General features: G+C 38.0%; 1 protein-coding gene across 2 annotated transcripts; it reads right to left on the bottom strand.

The window, feature by feature from the left end:
- Window positions 1-8: 8 nt before the first annotated feature.
- PACRGL (parkin coregulated like) lies at window positions 9-19,476 on the bottom strand. Of its 2 annotated transcripts, none has more exons than XM_032397251.1 (9): window positions 19,394-19,476; window positions 15,375-15,442; window positions 15,092-15,246; window positions 13,188-13,255; window positions 11,079-11,169; window positions 8,739-8,873; window positions 8,179-8,286; window positions 4,065-4,145; window positions 9-1,423 (listed from the first exon to the last, which is right to left on the bottom strand). In XM_032397251.1, the coding sequence occupies exons 2-9, from the start codon at window positions 15,424-15,426 to the stop codon at window positions 1,367-1,369; spliced, it is 747 nt and encodes a 248-aa protein (XP_032253142.1). In that variant the 5' UTR covers window positions 15,427-15,442; window positions 19,394-19,476; the 3' UTR covers window positions 9-1,366. The 2 variants fall into 2 exon arrangements, 1 of the variants encoding a protein (XP_032253142.1); XR_004298486.1 differs by lacking the exon at window positions 9-1,423 and adding an exon at window positions 4,503-4,578.
- Window positions 19,477-19,820: the final 344 nt, after the last annotated feature.

Below are 19,820 nucleotides of genomic sequence, written 5' to 3'. Positions count from 1 at the left end.
ATATCTTTGCCTTAGAGTGGTGCTAAGTACAATGAAGAAAAGTAAAAGCAAGGCCCGTGGGCAGGCACACATTTTAGCTAATAGGATCTGAGGATGTGACAGGTGAGTAGAGACCTAAGAAAAGAATATCCCAGATAGGAGGGCCAGGAAGGACAAGAACTCTGAGGGACGCACAGGCATTTCTGCAATTATGATTGTTCAGAAATTACTTGTACTCTTTTAAATTCCAGCTGTGAGACTGTATCTGAAATGAGAATTACAAAGAGGTCATTCCACATATTTGAGGGATGGAGCAAGGAAGGTGTTCTTCAGTGGTGCTGAGATATATATAATATGGCTGTTCCCCCAAATAAAAGAGTGACCGCTGATCTCCATCCCTCCAAAAGTATGTCTGCTTTGGATTTGGTGTGACTACTCACGTCCCTATGGCCTCCCTTCTTGCCCATAGGATGGAAAATCTTATTCCTGTTTCCTCTTTCTCACTCTATTCCTCTCTCTTGCAGAATGATCCAGGTTCAGCTTCTATAATGTCATCACTGAGAACTATGCCTGTAAAGTAGGTTTTAAAAGCTTTTTAAATTAAATTAATTGTTAAACATAAGCGAACACAACAAAATCACTGGGTACATTTTAAGAGTTTTAAGATTTTAATTTCTGAATATCTTCATGAAATGAATATCAGACTATGGGTTACAAAAATAACATTTACTTAAGTATAATTAAATATAATTAACACCTAAAGTTCAGGTAGTTTTAATGAGTTGTAATAAATAACATATTTACAAAAGAATTTACACATTTTAAAAAATGTCTTAAACTAGAATACTCTGGTATGAAATTCTTCCAAGTATTCTATATCATAAAATACATATTTACAGACAATAATTAACAGTGAATTCACAAATGGCTGTCCACTACTTTAAATTTCCATAGCCTTGATAAATATAAAACCCAAGAAATGACAAAACATTTAAAAATAAGTGCATAGCTACAAACTGATTGTGAAAGGGATACTATAAATAAAAGGCACTGGAAAATAAATACAAACACATCTACTATAAACCCAATAATGGCTGTTCGCACCAAACTGTAAAAATATGAAAAACCAACCCCACAAAATTGTACTATTATAGAACTGTTTTTAATAGCTTTCCATCATTGACCATTCTTTTTTTTGTTGATGAATAACTTTTACTATGATTCAGTGGAACTGTGTATACTCATCTTAATCTAGGAAATAATGAATGGTGACTGTGATTGACAAAAGAATAAACGGAAGTGAATCTGAAAAGGTTCCCTAGGTACCCACGGACAGCATTTAACACCTGTCACCAGGGAGTAACAAGATTTTTGTGGGCTCCCTTCTTCAACAGCATATGGAGCAGTATGTTGGAATTTTAGATTTGATGATGATAAGGCTTCCCTGTCAACAGAAAAAAAATTAGCTTCATTAGTATTGTGTAGGGTTCCCCTGATAGGTATTACATCTATAAGAGCCTGCCTAAAAAAGTATCTGAAACTCAAAACAAACAAAATGGAATGAGAACAAAATGATGGAAGGAGAAGTGGTACTTTTTTGTGAGTTGAGTAAAATATAGGTTGTATAGGTTGTCTCTTACTAATGTTTTAAAAAAATATTTAATTAGAGAAGTAGTTAGGAACCAGATCACCAGTATATGAATCCAGCTTCTGTCAGTCACTTCACTGTCAAATCTGGGGCTAATTATTTCTGAGCCTCAGTTTCTAGATCTTTAAAAGGGGATAATAACAAAATCTACCCCTGAGAGCTGCAGTGAGGATTCAATGACTTTCACGTCCAAAAAGTACTCAACTGAGGGGCGCATGGGTGGCTCAGTTGGTGAAGCATCTGCCTTCAGCTCAGGTCATGATCTCAGGGTCCTGGGATCAAGCAGGTGTGGGGCTCCCTGCTCAGCGGGGAGCCTGCTTGTCCCTCTCCCTCTGCCCCTAGCCACCACTCACTCTCTTTGTCTCTCTGTCAAATAATTAAATAAAATCTTTTAATAAATTAATAAATAAAAATAAAAAGTACTCAATTGAGTCCCTGACATGTAATCACTTCCCACGTGCTCAATCAAGATTGGGGTGTGTCCAAGTATGTACCTTTTCCAAGACAGATGTGCCTATGACTTAGGATGAAAATTATATCAAGGTAAGAGTGAACTGACTACTATTTAAGGCAGGTAGTAAACTGATCAGTTTTAAGAAAATGACACTGTGCCTGGAGCTGACTTTCCTGTCTTCCCAGAGGCTGAGTGTCTCCATCATTGGTGGACACACAAGCCCCAAGGAAGGAGAAACTGCAATACTGAGAAGACTCTTTTAAAGACTCATCTCTATTTATTTTAAAAAAGAGAAAGATATATAGACATTTAAGTTTTTAGTAAGGAAAAAAGGGCATTTGTTAATTTCATGAGGGATTACAGAGTACCAAAAGCAAGCATAATGGTCATTAGGCCACCAGAAAGTGTGATCAATTATTTTATTAATGGTACGCCAACAGAAAATCTCTGATAAAATATTATTATTAAATTATTAAAATATCATGTAAGACATTAGATGAACAAGAAGAGAAAAAGTCTGAAGGAATAAACAATACTTAACTTCAAAATGTTTTTAATTCTGTGTGTATTAGCAGGATTCAAAACTAATGAGACTGAGTGGCAGTAAGAGTTAACTCCCTTGCTAGCTTACCCTGTGGCCCTGGGCTGGAGATCGACATCCCTCTGTGTTCCCCTCTAAATCTCAGAATGCAGTTTCTAAAGTTTATTTACTTGAAGACTATGCCCTCCTCTGCACATTCACCCTTGGAATCTAACATGTTGGGCCTGTCCCTTTCGTCTTGCCCCATTCCACAGAACGTGTGAAAATATCCTGGGGAGAGTTTCAGATTGAAAGCTGTGCCATCAATATTTAGCATCTATTTACTTGCATTTCACAATGACAAATTATTTTGCATTCCAATTCTCAGAAGCGCATTTGCAAGCAAAAAGAATTTTCTTTCTACTGAGAGACACTGGATTGGCTGGGGGATGGCTGTGTACATCTCAACAAGGTGTCTGAATGCTAATCCTCCACAACAAAGAAATCTGTTATCTAGTGGTCTAGGGACTTACTTCTTCCTCCTAAACTTTATTCTAGGCATTCCTCATGGAAAGAATATAATGTATTTTAACAGTGACCGGAATTGGTCAAATTAGGTAATCTAGACAAAGCCTAAACTAATACATCTGCCATTTTAAAATTGTATATGATCACACAAATTATTTTCTATATAATTCCTTTACCTTTAGAAAGTACCTCCAATGAAACTAAGTTCTTCAGTGTTAAAATAATCACATGCAACCCTATCATTAAGATCTGATTAAATGTAATCTCTAAAACAAGGTAGAATCACTGCTTTACAGAAATACTTCCAAGACTAGATTATGTGAACACTTCTTTAAACGATGAAAATTCAATTAACTTAGTTATTTGACACCACACAGATACTAATGAGAGCTCCCCCATTCTTGCACATTCCTACAAGTCAGAACACTCGGATTCATTCTTGCGTGTGTATGCGTGTGCACACACATGTTCCTGAACATGAACATGTGCACTTCCAGACATGGTATCACAGCCATCTGGAAATCTCATTTAATCTTGGAAGATGGGAAAATTGTAAATTTTTTAGACAAAAAAGATGGCAAATGAAAGAAAAAAAAAGTACGTTCTTCAATGAGCTCTTTTATATTAATCCTTTTGTTTTCTGAACTTTCCTATGGTCTAAGCAAAAACATCCAAAATAAAAAAAAATTGCAAATCCGCACCACATGGAGTGTCGTATAGAAAGCACAGAGAAAGTGTAGGGGCCCAGCGTTTACACAGTCTGGTCTGAATCCCAATGCTTACAAACTGTGACCTATGCAAGACAGAAACTCTGAGCTCTCAAATGAAAATAATATCAACTCCACATGATTACTTGTGGCTGAAATAATACACGTTATACAATTTTGTAGAGTAAAAGTAAAAAAAAATAAGACAAGGAATAATGTTTTACTTACATTTCCACCATGCTGCTCTAGCTTCTGTAAAGCACTGGTGATTGGCTCTTTGAATTTCTTATCCCTCAGTCTCTTGGAAAGCTTTTAAAGTAAGATTGGGAGAATGAAATGATTTGAAAAGTAACAATATTCACCATAGGCACAAGTAAAACTTCACTAAAAAGTATGCTAACTAGAAATAAAACCACTGAGACCTTACTGTATGGAAGTATTTATTAATATATTATTATTATAATATAATAATAATATTAAATATACTATTTAATATGTTTTAGACACCAAGGCTTCTTTTAGAAAATATCTCGTTGAAATTTATATATAATAGACACCATATATTTGTTAAAAGAGAATTCACATTATTTCATTTCAAATTGTACAAATCCTGTAAAACCTGCTACAGTATGGTATCCAGAGTAAGTTTTCTATGAAACTGCGTACTTTTCCATTTTGTATTTTGCAAGAGCACTTGGAGGACCATGATGGAAAGCGAAGCCTCTTAAAACACATGTGTTTCCTATAGTGTAAGAAAGGGAAGAGACAAAAAGGAGAGAGCATTCACATGAACAACTCTGTAACAGTGATAGTTAGGACATTCAGATTACAAACCACAAGACCACCTGTCCCTAGGCATGGCTTGAATGGGCTTCAGGTAGAAAGGTGGAAGTCTGACTGAAAAGGGAGAGCACAAGGTGAGGGAAGATAGAATCATAGGAACAAAGAGGGAAGAACAGCAGCTGAGATCATCAGGCACAACCTATAATAGTGTTCTCCCACCAAATGTCTACATTACTCAACTCCCCCACTAAACATTTCAGCCTAGAGCAGGACGTGCTCATGGCTCCACTTTCTGGGAATATAAATGAAGCCCAGGCAAGAATTAGTCAGTGATCAAATACTTATATGGGCCTGTCCTAGACTTGGTTTCTGGTTCTTCCTCTTCACACGGATGGAAGAAACCCAGGACTGCTTCCCACCACTGAGCACTGAGTAGCAAGCCCTTCAGTCAGGTCAATGAAGATGAGGGAGGGTCAGAAAAACCCCCAAAAGAAAAAAAATGTGATGGGGCACCTGGGTGGCTCAGTCATTAAGCGTCTGCCTTTGGCTCAGGTCATGATCCCAGGGTCCTGGGATCGAGCCCCGCATCAGGATCCCTGCTCTGCGGGAAGTCTGCTTCTCCCTCTCCCACTCCCCCTGCTTGTGTTCCCTCTCTCACTGTGTCTCTGTCAGATAAATAAAATCTTAAAAAAAAAAGAGAGAGAGAAAAAGAAAAAAATGTGAGAAAAGCAACTCTAAATGAGAGGACAGGTAGCCCTGTGGATGGACAAGAAAAAGTGCCTCTTGGGGCACCTGGGGGGCTCGGTCAGTTGGGCTTCTGACTCTTGATCTCAGCTCAGGTCTTGAACTCAGGGTCATGAGTTCAAGCCCCTCACTGGGCTCCATGCTGGACATGCAGCTTACTTGGAAAAAAAAAAAAAAAGAAAAGAAAAGAGAAGAGAATAGAAAAGAAAAGAAAAGAAAAAAGAAAAAGTGCCTCTTGCAAAATCAGATCTCTGGTTTGCTTTCTGTAGACCCCATTACCTGGGAGCAGTGGCTTATGGGCAGATCCATGAAGCACCACCTCCAGGATCACCCGATATACTCATTCAAAAATTACAGATTCTAGGGTCCTACCCGATACTTACTTAACCAGAATCTCAGGGCAAAGGCCTAGCTTCTGCATTTTTATCAAGATTCCCAGGTGATTTATTTCCTCTTTCCCACAGGGTCAGTAGAAGTTGAGCTGAAGCTACGAAAGGATTTGACTTATTTTGAATATGAGTGAAATGATTTGTATATGGGCTCAGTAACTGGTTTTGAAATTCTTTTTCTAGTCAGGGAAACCCTTCAAATAATATCTAATGCAGAGGTCTATAAACAAAAAATATGTAAATCAAAATGGAGTCTTTCTGGCTAAGAGGGGTAAGTGAGGTAAGGAGGGAGTACCAAAGCACCTCAATGGATCCTCAGGGGTGCCTGTCTCATGGTGGTGTGTAGCTAACAGACCAAGATTTAATCCCACATGGCCTATTGCCGAGGGTCTCTCTTCTATGGAATCCAACCGGCATACAAAAGCCAGTGTGGTATCCAGATCCTCCCCAAAGTGTTGACACTCCAGGAAGGTGAAAGGTCCCTTTAAGTCAGTCCAGTGTAAGAAAAAGCAGGGTTCTGGGGAGGAATGTGAGTGACCAAACATTAATGCTACTGCCCCAGAAAAATTAAAACAAACAAACTTACATAGTTTAGTTGTTAATCTGGCCTTTATCTTTCTGCACTGGTGGGTGGGACTGGGAGGCTATTTAGGAAGCAGAGGTTCTTGGCCTTGCTCAACTTCGAGTGCGGGGAAGGATCCAGCGTGATTCCTTTTCTCTGCATATCACATCCCCTTCACCTCATTCCAACCTTCTCAGTGGATATCCTTGCTACTTATTTCTCCAAAAAACAAAAACCAATCTCCACAAGGGCAGAGGGCATATCGTTTTTTGTTCAGCATTATAGTCCTAGTGCCTATAGCATAATACTTGGCACAAAACGGGAGGGCAGAGGGCAACAGATTTGTTAAAATGTTGATTGTCTGACTGGAGCAATCAATCTAAAATGAGTCATTTTATTTATTAGGGTGAAATTCCTGTGGTTAGTCAGGTACAACTTGCTGACCTAAACGTTACAAGCAAAAACCTGCCAGGATTCTCTTCCTTCTCTCCAAAGGCTTCCCACATATTATTTGAGAGTCTATTTCCACTGTGTCTTTTCCCCGCCAAACACCTGGTGCTGGTGGGAATTCATCTCCCACCATTCCTAACCCCAGCATAACAATCCTGATAGATTCACTACCATCCCTACTTTCTATAGGCTTGGCCAGATGTTTCTGGGGTGTATTAGTCTCTCTGAAGAGTAAGAAGTTAACAATACAGTTCTAGGATCTCTCAGATGAATGTGTCTAGGAAAAAACAGTGGAACTATGATCAAAATACATGCCTCAGCTCTGAACTACAGAAGGATGCACATAGAGAAATGCCAGCTGTGGGTTATTCCAGCAAGGACTTTAATGGTTTATCAGTGTGCGCAGTAAAGGATTAACTTCGCCTAAAGAAAGGATTGGCCCTTGTCCCTGGCTCCTAGATGGACACTTCTAAGCCTCTGGTATGACCTGCCAGATAAGAGTATCTTTGTTTCCCCAGGGGGCCTTGGGCCACAGGATCTCAGCTCAACGTCTAGAGAGGCCAAAGACTAAGGTCAGCCATGCAAGCAGCCAGTCATGCTGGCACGGCAGGCCCCTAACGTGAACCCTGGACACCACGCTAACGTGAGTTTCTCAGGATGGTAATACCCCATGTGTGTTCCCACATATCCCTGCTGGAAAAAGCCAGCACTGTCCACACAACTCCGCTGGGAAGAAGGACAACTGGAGGCTCCACACTTGGTCCCTCCCGGGCTCTGCTCTATGTACCTCCTTCCTTCGCTGATTTTAACTGGTATCCTTTCACTGTAATAAACTGAAACAGTAAATAACAGCTTTTCTGAGTTTCATGAGTCCTTCTAGCAACCTAAGGGTGGTCTTGGGAAACTCCTGAACTGTCCAATATCCCACTCTGTACTTGTCCTCAGGATTAAACTACACACAACAGGAAAAAGTCTCATCCTGAATACTATTTATAGACTCACTAAAAAACTTAGAAGGAAAAACCGAAGAAAAAGATGGAACACATGGCTGTGGCGATGCACAAGCACACAGGAGGGTGTATAAGCCGTCCTCATAATTCACGGCTAATCAACATAGGCATAATACCATTGTGCTGTCCATTAATTTTTGTCCATTCAACTTTTGCTTGGTTTTTCTTACAATCCTAAATTCTGCTCATGTAGGTGCTTTCCATTAAAAAAAAATTAAAGAGAATACTGTACATTTGTGAGATATTTTATGAACTACTAGGTCTTATCTATATTTTTTTAAAGAATGATGAGATTTCTTTTAAGATTTCTGAATCAGTTAATGATTAATTTGAAACCACTGAATCATGACGAGATAGTGCATGATACACATACACAACCATTCTCTCATCTTTTCAGTACTTACACTTGTAAGCAGATGTTTAAGATGGTCATTTAGAGAAGGACCGACAACGACACTCAGCTGCACGAGAGCATTCAGTCCTCTTGCAAACACTTCATCATCCAGGTGGACCTGGGGGGTTAGTTGGGACAGGAAAGGAAAGAGGAGAAAAGGAAAGTTAAGTAAGAAGAAAAGTCAAACCAGAAAAAAGTAAGATTGAACATTCAAAATCAGAAGATAAGCAACTAAACCCAGAATCAACCTTTAATGCCAGACCATCTAGAAACAAAGAAAATAAATTTCCGGCTTGACTGAAACACTAGCTAAACCATATTGCAGCATGCAGCAAGCCTGATGTGAGGTTCATTACTTTCTCTAATTACTCAAAATGTCCCCTTTTATCTTTCCTATATCCTCTAAAGGCGTCTTCAAATAAGTAATCATCTGTCCCTGAATAATGGTGGCCTAATTTTGCATGCACATCAAAATCACAGGTAAAGGACCAATTTGCATATAATTTGGAAGAAAAAAGACATAAAATACTCTAAATGTACCACAGAAAGTCCAAAGGAATAGAAGATTACCAGAGCTGCCTTTAGCGCAGGAATCAGTCTTGGAAGCAAAGGTACAGCTTTCTCAGGAGCTCCTTGGACCAACAGTAATTCTCTGAAACCCTCCTTTGACACAAAGGTGTATGGATGTTTAGTCTCTCTCAAACCCTGCCAAAGACAAAACGAACAAACAAGACTTACTACGCACCTGGTTATGCTAACAACAAAATTAAATCCTCACTAGTCTAAATGAAAATCAAGCTTTATTATGGTTTTCCTAATCATGATTTATAATTTCAGTAATTACGATTTCAATTAAACCCAGAAATTGTGGAACAAAGGACATACATGAGACAGGAAGAATTTCTACCCACAGCAAGGAAGAAAAATGTTTTAAAAATGAAAGGAACAGGAAAAAGGAAAGGAAAAGCAAAGGAAAAATAAAGGAAATAAAGAAGAAAGAGAAAGGAAGGAGGGAAGGAGAGGAAAGGTAAATAAATAAAAGAAAAAAGAAAAAGAAACCCTAAGATATTAAAAACATTTTGTATATACTCCCAAATACTGCCTGAAAGCACAGCAACTCAATCTCAAATGCTGGTTTATAACCACCACTTTATGGACATAATTATTGGATCTCCTACCTTTATGGTGACTTTGCAACTTGTTTAATGAGTTTCTAAAGTATTATATTTCCTTCATATTTAAATATTTTACATTAAGGTATTTTAAAACATCTTTTCCTATGTTCAAAAACCACTGTAAGATTTTAAATGTCATTTTTAACTTTGGGATGTGAAATAAAAATATGAAAAAAACCTGTATCATTTCTTTCACCCTAAATGCATCAGAAACTATTAGTACTCTTTTTTATGATTTAACCCACCACTTTGAGTCAAGATAGAAGGGCCATCTGGCTTTTTTTAAAAACATCAAACAAAAAAAGCAACAGCAATACTCCCTCAGTTGGACTTATTATTTTCTGTGAATAAGTATAACTGGCTACAAAGTCATGCCTAAAAATACTAATTTTCAACCAATTTGTCCTTTGGACCAAACTATCTGCTTCCAAATAGTGATTAAACACTTCCTTTCCTGGATGCTTTTGAAAACTGTGCTGCCAAGCACACCAGCACCACTTTGGACCACAGGTTCTAGCATCTTAAGAGTGCCCCTATCCCCCTATCCCGTTCATTTTAGAGATGAGGAATCAGGTCAAGAGGTGAAGTGGATTCCCATAGTGGTGGTCCTGTCAGTACTTCCCCATTATTAAATGAGTAGAGGGGAAGGCTAAGAATCTACCCAACACAGAAATAAAGGCATTGGGTGTTTGGAAAATAATTATTTAAAGGACTGACCTTTATGTGATCTTCACTAAACACAGACTCCCTGTAGGGACTCCCCAAATTAAAGCACTCCCCTCCCCTTGTGGTTAGCTAGAGCATGTTTTCAAAGGTGTCACTATGGTACTGATTCATCTAAAAAACGGTTTAAAATTCTTAAAAGAACAAATGAAATACTGATATATATTAAGCTTTTAATACCAAGTTTAAAAGACTTTAATCAAAATTGAATTTCAAAATAGGCTACCCATAAAAATACACTGCTATCATACCAAAATGATTTTGCAATAAATTAAAAATAAAAGACAACAAAAATGATCCTTAGCTCTTAAAAAAGACAAATATCTATTACTTAAATATAAGACAACAGGTTAATTCATTTCTCAACTTGTGACTCTAGCAAAAGGAATAAATTTCACAGAAGAGATCACTGATTCACCTCAAGCTAATACTCTGCCAACTTTTTCCTGATATAAATGTTAAATAATATAAAGGAATTTATCAGAAGTTTTCCTAAAATCCTCTATCAAAATGATGTCCATGATATTCTACTCAAAATGTAAAGGCAGGCAAAAGTCCAGAGAATTCTCCAAAAGGACGTTTAAGTAGTTAATATCAGTTCCCTAAGAAACATCACGTTCACATTAAGCATGACTGGTTGTATAGAAATAGATCAACCACTCATTGTTATCTGATGTAGTTTAAGTTAAACCGCTACTGTTCTCCTGATAGGACTAGTTCCATATGACTCTAAGTGCTTTTATTTTTGGAATTAAGTATGAATATTTCATCCACTTATCTACAAATCTCTGTGTAGACGAACTTGTTTATAAACCCGATTAATCAGTTCCTAATAAACATATACTGATGATAATTAATTCCTAAGGGAGTGTGGTATTTTAATGACTATTGCATGGCTCTTATTTCAAAAGTAAAGAATAAGATTCACTGGTGCATTAAAAAATAATATCTAATACAATTTTTAAAGTTTTTTTTTCCATAAACATTCAGGAAAAATGGAATATACATTTACCTCAGCTAAAGTAATAAGAAGAGGATCAAATGGAAGATTTTCAGGAGGACATTCCCACTGTAATCTGTGTTTCACTGAACCATGGACCAATCTAAAATAATAAACATCAGTGAACATAACATGGACAATGTAATTACATGCTAAGCAGTAATTATGAAAGGATATTACAAAGACATCTTATGCAGCCATGTCTATAATCCCACAAACTCCTACCCTTTCAGCAAAATTGTTTGATGGCAAAACTAAACTTCATATTTGTTAAGCCTACAGTTTCAGAGTTCAAGCATGCTGCTGTCTGTGAGTCTTAATACAAATGCTACACTTGACATGTTTCAGTCATATTTATAACAAAATAGATAATCTACAGATGTGCAAAGAAATGTGATAATGAGAAATAGTAACTTGTTTTATATGGAACATTATTTTTCAGATATGGATCACTTAACCCTAATGATCTGAAGACAAGCCGGATTTTAGCCCTGCTAAAACAGAGGAAAAATGAGGGCAGGAGGTTAAGTAGCCCACACAAGGTTACAAAGTGGTAGCCCTTTCAATCAGAGTCATTGCTGCTTTTTTTTTTTTTTTTTTTACAGCCTTTACTGAGGCATAACCAACATTCAGTAGGGGCGCCTAGGTGGCTCAGTCAGTTATGCGTCTGCCTTTGGCTCAGTCATGATCTTGAGGTCCTGGGATGGAGCCCCTTGTTGGGCTCCCTGCTTGCTTAGCGGAGAATCTGCTTCTCCCTCTCCCTCTGCCTCTGCTCCCTCCCCCCCACTTGTGCTTTCTCTCTCTCTCTCAAATAAATAAAATCTTTAAAAAATAACCAACATTCAAAAACCTGCACATGGTTATATCAGCACCACGCTCTAACCAACTGAGCTAACCGGCCAACTCTGCACATGGTTATAAAGTGTAAAATTTAATATAAGTTTTGATGTGTGAATACATCAATGAGCCATCATCATAATTATGACAGTGAACTTATACATCACCCTCAAATGTTTCCTCACACTTCTGTAACATTCTCAACTTCTTGACACCTTCTTTAGCATCATTTTCTTCATAGCAAGAGGCCTTGGTAACATTTTTACTATTTTAGCAACCATAATTGCTTGGAGTGGGAAAAGGGGGGTATAAGAACCTTAAAATACAGTTTCAACTCAGAATGTAAATAAAAAAATACTAACAATAAAATGAAGAGTGCTTCTTGAGCTTATTCCTCCAAATCTGCAAATACCATTAAAACTACATTTCTTGAATTTTAGAACAACAGAATGCTGTGATCACTCTTTTCACAATGAAAATGACACTTTCCATCATCTAGAACAGTCTAAAACTGGATATACCTAGAAGAAATAAATGTTTCTTGGTAGTGAAATCTTAAAATGGTATCACTCTATTAGTAACTATAATGTTTTCTTTAAAACAGTTCTGATGTGTACCCTGAAAGGTGGCAAGAACTGTATGAAAAGTGAGCAAAAACAGCCATTATGTACTTATTTAGAAATATAATTTTTTGAAATTTTTGAAATACCATTTCAAAAAATAATGAAACAGTTTCATTAAATTGTCAACTTTCAGTTTACAAACAAAATAGGACTATTTATTTGCAACTTGCCCAAGCCTGTGAAGGCTTATATTGTTTCAGAAACTGGCTCATTCAATTTCTTAAATTATAGATCTATTGGTAATTCTATTTTGGAATTAAAATGATCTTCTTCAGGGGCGCCTGGGTGGCTCAGTCGTTAAGCGTCTGCCTTCGGCTCAGGTCATGATCCCAGGGTCCTGGGATCGAGTCCCACATCGGGCTCCCTGCTCAGCGGGAAGCCTGCTTCTCCCTCTCCCACTCCCCCTGCTTGTGTTTCCTCTCTCCCTGTGTCTCTCTCTGTCAAATAAATAAATAAAATCTTTAAAAAAAAAAAAAAAAAAGATCTTCTTCAACAATGTCCCACGATCTATACCAGTCCAACAGCCAAAGCATGAATAAGTCACCTTTATTTCAACCTCCTTAGTAAATAAAATTTTCAATACATTTAAACTAACTACTGTTATTGGTTTTACTCAATTATTTTGAATAATATGGTCAGTTATAACCTGTATTGATTTTACCTGCAAGGAATACCTCCTTTAGAGTAAATGGCTGCAAATGCAGAAGGAGCTCGTGACTGTTCACCAAACTGAAATAAAAAATGACAAGAATACGATAAATATACTATCACCTCCACTTTGTGATGATACCTAATCAATTTTAATCCTGCTGAGGTCAGAGGCGAATGGACATCCTGACTTTCAGCCCATGACACTGGTATCAGGTGCATCACTCTACTCAGCAACACAACTGAGGAAAATTACCAATCCTCTCAGTACTGGAACCACAACCACACATTCTATATTTCGTTTATACCCCTAACTTGTTTTGGGAGGCTTGAAGGCAGCTGGAATCACATGTATAGTAAATATAATATAGATAAATACTATTAAGAATGAACATCACAAATAAATATAATAAAGGCAATACATCTTTCTACTCTCCACCACTATGATCTTTCAAGGTGAGGGGTCCATGGAGAAGAAGAGGTAAGTATAGGGAAAGCAGATTTGTTTCCAACCTCCAGCACATCTCCTACTTGTCCTCCAGGCAAATACAGATGTCTGGATGGCCAGAGAACCTGTAATTTCCCCAAACTCGTTTTATGCTTCTCTAAAAAAGAAAGGCTTAGAATGGGCAGGGGTGATAGAACTGAAGACAGAGCAAGGCTCTCACAAACATATGCCTGGATGTATCTGCTCAGATACAGAACTTCACACCTTTCAGTTTGTCTATGTATTATCTTAAGAATAAATTAACTCTATTCCCAAAGACCATGTAAGAGGTGATCAAGCACAACAGCTCAACAATCACAGCATACATAATTTCAATACAGTTGATCAGAGACACAGATAAGTTAGGCACAAAAAGTAAGTATTTTATCACATGGTACTTTGAACATAATCAAATGAAATATAGTTGTCTAAATTACAAAACACAAACTTATTAGCCTATTTTAAAGATAAAACTAGCTACAAAATATTTTTAAATCACATGCAGTAATTAAAAAATATTTTCCTCCAGAAAAACATGTTTGAAGTTAAAACACATAGATGAAATTTCAGTATCATACAATATTATAGTAAGATTCATTTACAAACTTCAATCCACATTCTGCATAATAATTCACAGAAATAGTAATGTTTCATTCATCTAATTATAATTCCTACTAAGAAAAGTATGTTTTAAAAACTGTTTTCATGTAATCTTATTAAATAAGGGAACTTGAAAAAATGTTCTTATAATGGGGGCAAAATTAAGACAACTTAGGGCCACAGACACTTTTTTTAGTTCTAGCACCTATTAGCAAATGATCTTACTTTTTGGACCTACAGGTCATGTAAATAATCCCTAAATTTCCAAAACACCCACCATGACAAAATTTCTGATTGAAATTCTAAGCAATTCCTTTCCTTTCTTTTTCAACTCATTTTAGAGATAATCATAGTTTCATCTTCCAGGTTGCACATTATCAAAAATGTTTTTTCTACCAATGGGTTCTTTTTATAAATTTTTACCAAATTTTACCAAAATTCTAATCACACCACTTGTTTATAAACCCGAGTTTATAAGTCAATTGAATACAAGTTTATTCATTGATATTAGGAAGTAACAGAACTACAGTAAATAAAAAATAAAGCTGATGTGCAATTTATTTTATACTCTAGTACACTCATCCATGAATGTGATAGGATATACCACAACTGGTTATTCTCTATACCTTCTCACTTCCACACTCACATCATTATTTCCATTCTTCATCATGATTACCATATGCTCTTTGCCACTAGCTTAAATGTAAGCAAAAAAAAAAAAAAATTACAAACAAAAGGAACTTGGGACAGTATTCAGAACGATTCAACAGTGCACTAAATGTCTATTACTTTGAAAAATCTACTGAGTCAGGAATGTCTTTTGTACCTACCGGGTTAATGGTCTTAGGGTTAAGTTTATCACTTGGTCGAGGATGAAGTTTTCTTGCAGTCTCTGGAGAACTGGTTGACGATGAGGAGTTGATTTTTTGAACTGTAGTCCTATGTTTTATTTGTATGCTTGATGATGTCCTTTGATCACAGCTACCTGGAAAAAAACAGAAGCTCAACCAAAAAAAAAAGAGGTGAAAGAGATAAAGCTCTCTCTTATCCATCTGCATAACAATGTGTCATTAACAAACTTCACCTCTTCATTTAAAAAACAATGTTCTGTACCTGCCTTTCTGTTTCTCAAATGTACTCCTCCATGGCACTCTGATTTCTGCATTGCTTCCCTTTTACTCCTGCAGTCAAATGAAACTTGATTTCAGAATTTGGGGAATGAGGGATTCATTAACAACGTAAGACCAAAACAGAACAGAGTAGAAAATATAAAAAAAATACACAAAAAAGGTATGGCATGGAACCAAATACCAGAAAGACCAATGAGAAAATATGAAATTATATCAACTTCAATAATATCAATACAGCAAATGGAAAACAATCTGTAAGAAAGTAAGATGTATAAGAATAAACTTCCTTTTCCATTCATACTGTCAAAATATGCTTTTAGAAACTCAATTGCAAACCTCTGGCTATATTCAGAAAATATGGACTATATGAGAGACTATGGACTCTGAGAAACAAACTGAGGGTTTTAGAGGGGAAGTGATGGGTATTAAGGAGGGCACATACTGCATGGAGCACTGGGTGTTATATGAAAACAATGAATCGTGGATCACTACATCAAAAACTAATGATGTATTGTATGGTGACTAACATAACATAATAAAATTAAAAAAAAAAAAGATTTCTGAAAGGAGAAACTGGTTGGCACATCCCCTAGCATCTCTATCTTCTCTGGCCTCGTATTCCCAAAGTTCCAAACACTAACATCGGCATATCAAGTCCTATTTTTCAAGTGACATAATGAACTCTCCTACTCAATGTACTACAAGCTCCTTAAACTGAACATAACCAAAACTAAGGTTATCACACTGAAGTTATGGACCCCTTGTTAATTCAAGGTACCACCAATCTTCTGGTCCCTCATGCTGAAAAATTTAAGATCCTCTTTCCCTTCATTTCCTGCACTCAACCCTACAGATGTGATCAATGTGGTGTGATAAGGTAGAAGGAGCTGTTGGCTCAGACCAGGGTCTGTATCCTCATCTCTATTATGAATTTAGGCAGATTATTTAATCTCCCTAAGTCTCAAGATTTCTAGACCTATTAAAAGGGGAGAATAATACAAGTCTATGAAGACTGTTCCTGAGGAGTAAATAAGTTGCTCATCCATCCAGTGCTCAACCAGCCACTGATGGTTCACTTCTCCCTCTTCCACAAGTCCCTCTTTTCTGCTAATGGGAGGACTCTAGTTTGCAGTGATGACTTTCTGCCTAATTAAACAGATTACTTCTCAACTTTCATCTCTACCAAAGAACCCTCCATCACACGCACCCAGATTCATATACCCAACTGCCTGCTGGTATTTCTAGGTCTAGCTCCAATCCCAAGTAGCATGCAGCCCTTCCTGATCTTCTTTCTCTGTTTCTCAAATGTACACTTCCATGGCACTCTGATTCCTGCACTCTTTCCTTCTTATTTCTACTAGATCACTCCATTCCCTCACTTGCACAGCACTCCAGTCATTCTTCCACTAGAGCATTTCCCACTTTAAGCCTTTAATATTGTTATTAAATATATAAACTACCCCTCAACTACACTGTAGGATCTTCCTTTAAGGCAACACAGGTGAAGTCTTCTTCCACTTCCAAATGACAGTTTTTCAAATAGTTGAAGACAGACTCTCAACTCCCTAGTTTTCTCTTCTTCAGGATAAACACTGATGCTTTTTCAAGTGATTCCTCATGAGATTATTTTAATCTACTTGACAAATTAGAAATCTTCAAAAGGACGAAACTCCACATAATTCAGACCCAAAATATTTCAAACATGATGTGACCGTTTCAAAGTGCCTTGTAAGGATAAATTAAATGTAAGATTGTTTCATACACAGAACAATTTTAAATTTCAATTTTCTTGATTTAATATATTCACCTAATTTTTCTCATCCTACTACCAGCAGATGACTTACCTCCCAATATCACACTTCACACTCATTCCCAAGGCATTTTTCACAATTATGGTAATTAATGCCTCATTGAATTTGTCAGATAATATTCTAAGATAAGGTAAGGCAGGCTTTAAATATGTCGACCTACACTGCACTTCAGTGAATGTTCAGCAAGTATTTACTATCGCACCAGGTTTCTGTTTTGAGAAGGTCCTGATGGGAATAGTATGATCTAAGTTTCTGTTTAAATAAATAATTGTGTCTCTGCTTCTTCAGCTGTAATTGGGGGTAATTACAGTAACTACTTTTAATGTTGATTAAGACTAATAAATTAATATTTATTTTGATCGTAAATTTTAATAACTGTTATAGCTGAAAAGAAGCACAAAGATCCTACCCACAAACATAAGAAAAGCAGAGTTGGCCACATCAAATCATGATGCACATATTTCAACACTACCTACCAAATCTACAAAAGTTTTTGTTGGAACAACAAATTTCTATCTTCCTTTATCTGAAAAAGTTGTTCCTGAGAGGTACTAGTAGGAAGGTGCTGCATTATTTTTTGAATGAGCTCCAAAAGCCATGGAAACTCTTCATTTGAAAAAATTTTTATAAAACATGCCAGAAAATTGAGCTTCCACAGGTTTTATGCATACAGGGCAGTTTTTACATGTAATATACTTACGTAACTTCCAGCAATAACATCAAAACACACATACACGATGCAAACATTTCTATGTCTACTTTCAAAGCACTCTATATCGAGAGCTTCTTTCCAAAAAACAAGTATTTTTCACTTATTGTTAAAAGTATCACCCTTTACCTTACAAATTAAGTATTCTCAATTTTTAAAAATAATATCCATCTGGCAGGAGTGCCTGGGTCGCTCAGTTAAGCGTCCAACTCTTGATTTCTGCTCCGGGTCCTGAGATCGAGCCCCCAAGACTGGCTCTGTTCTCAGCAGCGTCTGCTTAAGATTCTCCACCACCCCCACCCCTGCGCACTCTCACTCTAAATAAATAAATAAAATCTTTAAAAAAATATATCCATCTGGGAGCATACCACTGACAACAAGACTAGTACATAAGTTGTCTGTAGAAGAAAACTGCTTTATTCATCTTACACTTAACTCTCTTGAGTGCTTTTCCATTAACACATGGAGGGTGATGTAAAGAGATAATAATGGTGAGAGGAAGTGAAGAGCTAAGAACTATTTTGTGCTACAAATATTATCAGTCACCTCTCATTCTTTTACAAAACAATACAAAGATTCTAAACAGGCACTACAGTCCACTTGACCCAAACATCTAAACTATGTCATAATATCAGAGAGCAAGCAGCCCAAGCAGGGTCCACAGTGGGACCCTCACTCTCCCTTAGTTTCCTTAGGTGCTGTGGCCCATCTGCTCATCTGAAAGGGACTGTGGATATCTGTGTCAATGATAGGAAAGCATACTCTTGTTTCATTATTTTGGATAGGTCACATATCCTATTTCTTTCCCCATACGCATTTTCTTCCCGCACCACGCTGAGACCACTGCCCTCACTACAGGGCTTGCTAAATTATCAGGGGGCAGGGCCACGTTTCTTCCTACTCTCTCATCCATTGTTTAGAAAGTTCCAAAAGTGTAAGAGACACCCCACTAGAGAAGCCATGATCTATCCCTAGGGCTCCTTCAAATTCTAAAGTGCAGCGACAGAACCCAATATCCACCTATCTCAATTCCTTAGTTCGTAAAGTAAATCCAAAGGGCCAGCATTAAGAGTCTTAAAATCTGCTTTCCATTTTCCTACCCTCTTACCCTCCAACACCATACTATATTTCCAAATACTTAAGAACAGTTCAAAGCCAGGGTGCTGTCAAAGTTAGAAAATAAGGACGACGTGTAGGGGGGTAACAAAGGAGAGTTTTTTTGTTTTGTTTTTAAGGGCGGGGGGCGTTGACGGGTAGACGGCCAGTTTTCCATTAAGGCCAACGAGGGCTACTCTCCGCCAAAGCCAGACCCCTAGAAAGCAAGGGTGCGCTCTCGGCGCTCTGCAGCTCCAAGGTCCTTGGCAACGGAGTCCGGCGGCCGTAGCAACAAGCCAGCGAGGAAGCCAGCAGGGCCATGACAGCGCGGGCGGCACCGCGGGATCCCCGCACCCCTGGCCCAGGGCACCCACAACCCGTTCCTACCGCGCCTCTCTCCCGCGGCGATCCGCACACCAGCCGCCACGCCGGGTGGGAGTTTTGCCCGGCGCCCTCTCCCAACTACCCCACTCCCGTCACCCGCCTCCGGGATTCGGGGAAAATGAGGCTTCGCGCGGTGCCCGGATCTGGCGGCGCCGCGCAGTGACGTCAGACGCATGCTGCGTCCTCTAAGCCTCTCGCAGGGAGGATGCAGAGGCGCCGAGCCGAAGAGGGTTGCCCTGGCAACGAGGCGCTCGGAGTTGAAAAGGGCAGCTTCCAGCTAGTCAGGCGTTGTGTGGTGACAAAGGGGCACCTGGTGGAGGGTCCTTAAGAACTGCTGAGAAGTCCAGGGAGCAGAGGAGAGCACAAACTCCGAATTCCCTGCACCACAATCTTTCCCCAGTCCGTGTACCTACCTAACTCTTTAACACTT

This window comes from Phoca vitulina, unplaced genomic scaffold, assembly GCF_004348235.1.
Source record: "Phoca vitulina isolate PV1807 unplaced genomic scaffold, GSC_HSeal_1.0 scaffold3, whole genome shotgun sequence".
NCBI classification, from domain to species: Eukaryota; Metazoa; Chordata; class Mammalia; order Carnivora; family Phocidae; genus Phoca; species Phoca vitulina.
The sequence above is the reverse complement of the archived record's forward strand: the minus strand, read 5'-3'. Positions and strand labels throughout refer to the sequence as shown.

Bases quoted from the DNA above. Each gene is read 5' to 3' on its own strand.
- PACRGL (XM_032397251.1), bottom strand. From the start codon at position 15,426: ATGCAGAAATCAGAGTGCCATGGAGGAGTACATTTGAGAAACAGAAAG. The intron at 13,256-15,091 runs GTAGGTACAAAA...TTTTTATTTCAG, and splicing joins ACCCTAAGACCATTAACCCG to TTTGGTGAACAGTCACGAGC. The intron at 4,146-8,178 runs GTAAGTACTGAA...TTACTTTAAAAG, and splicing joins TTAAACATCTGCTTACAAGT to CTTTCCAAGAGACTGAGGGA.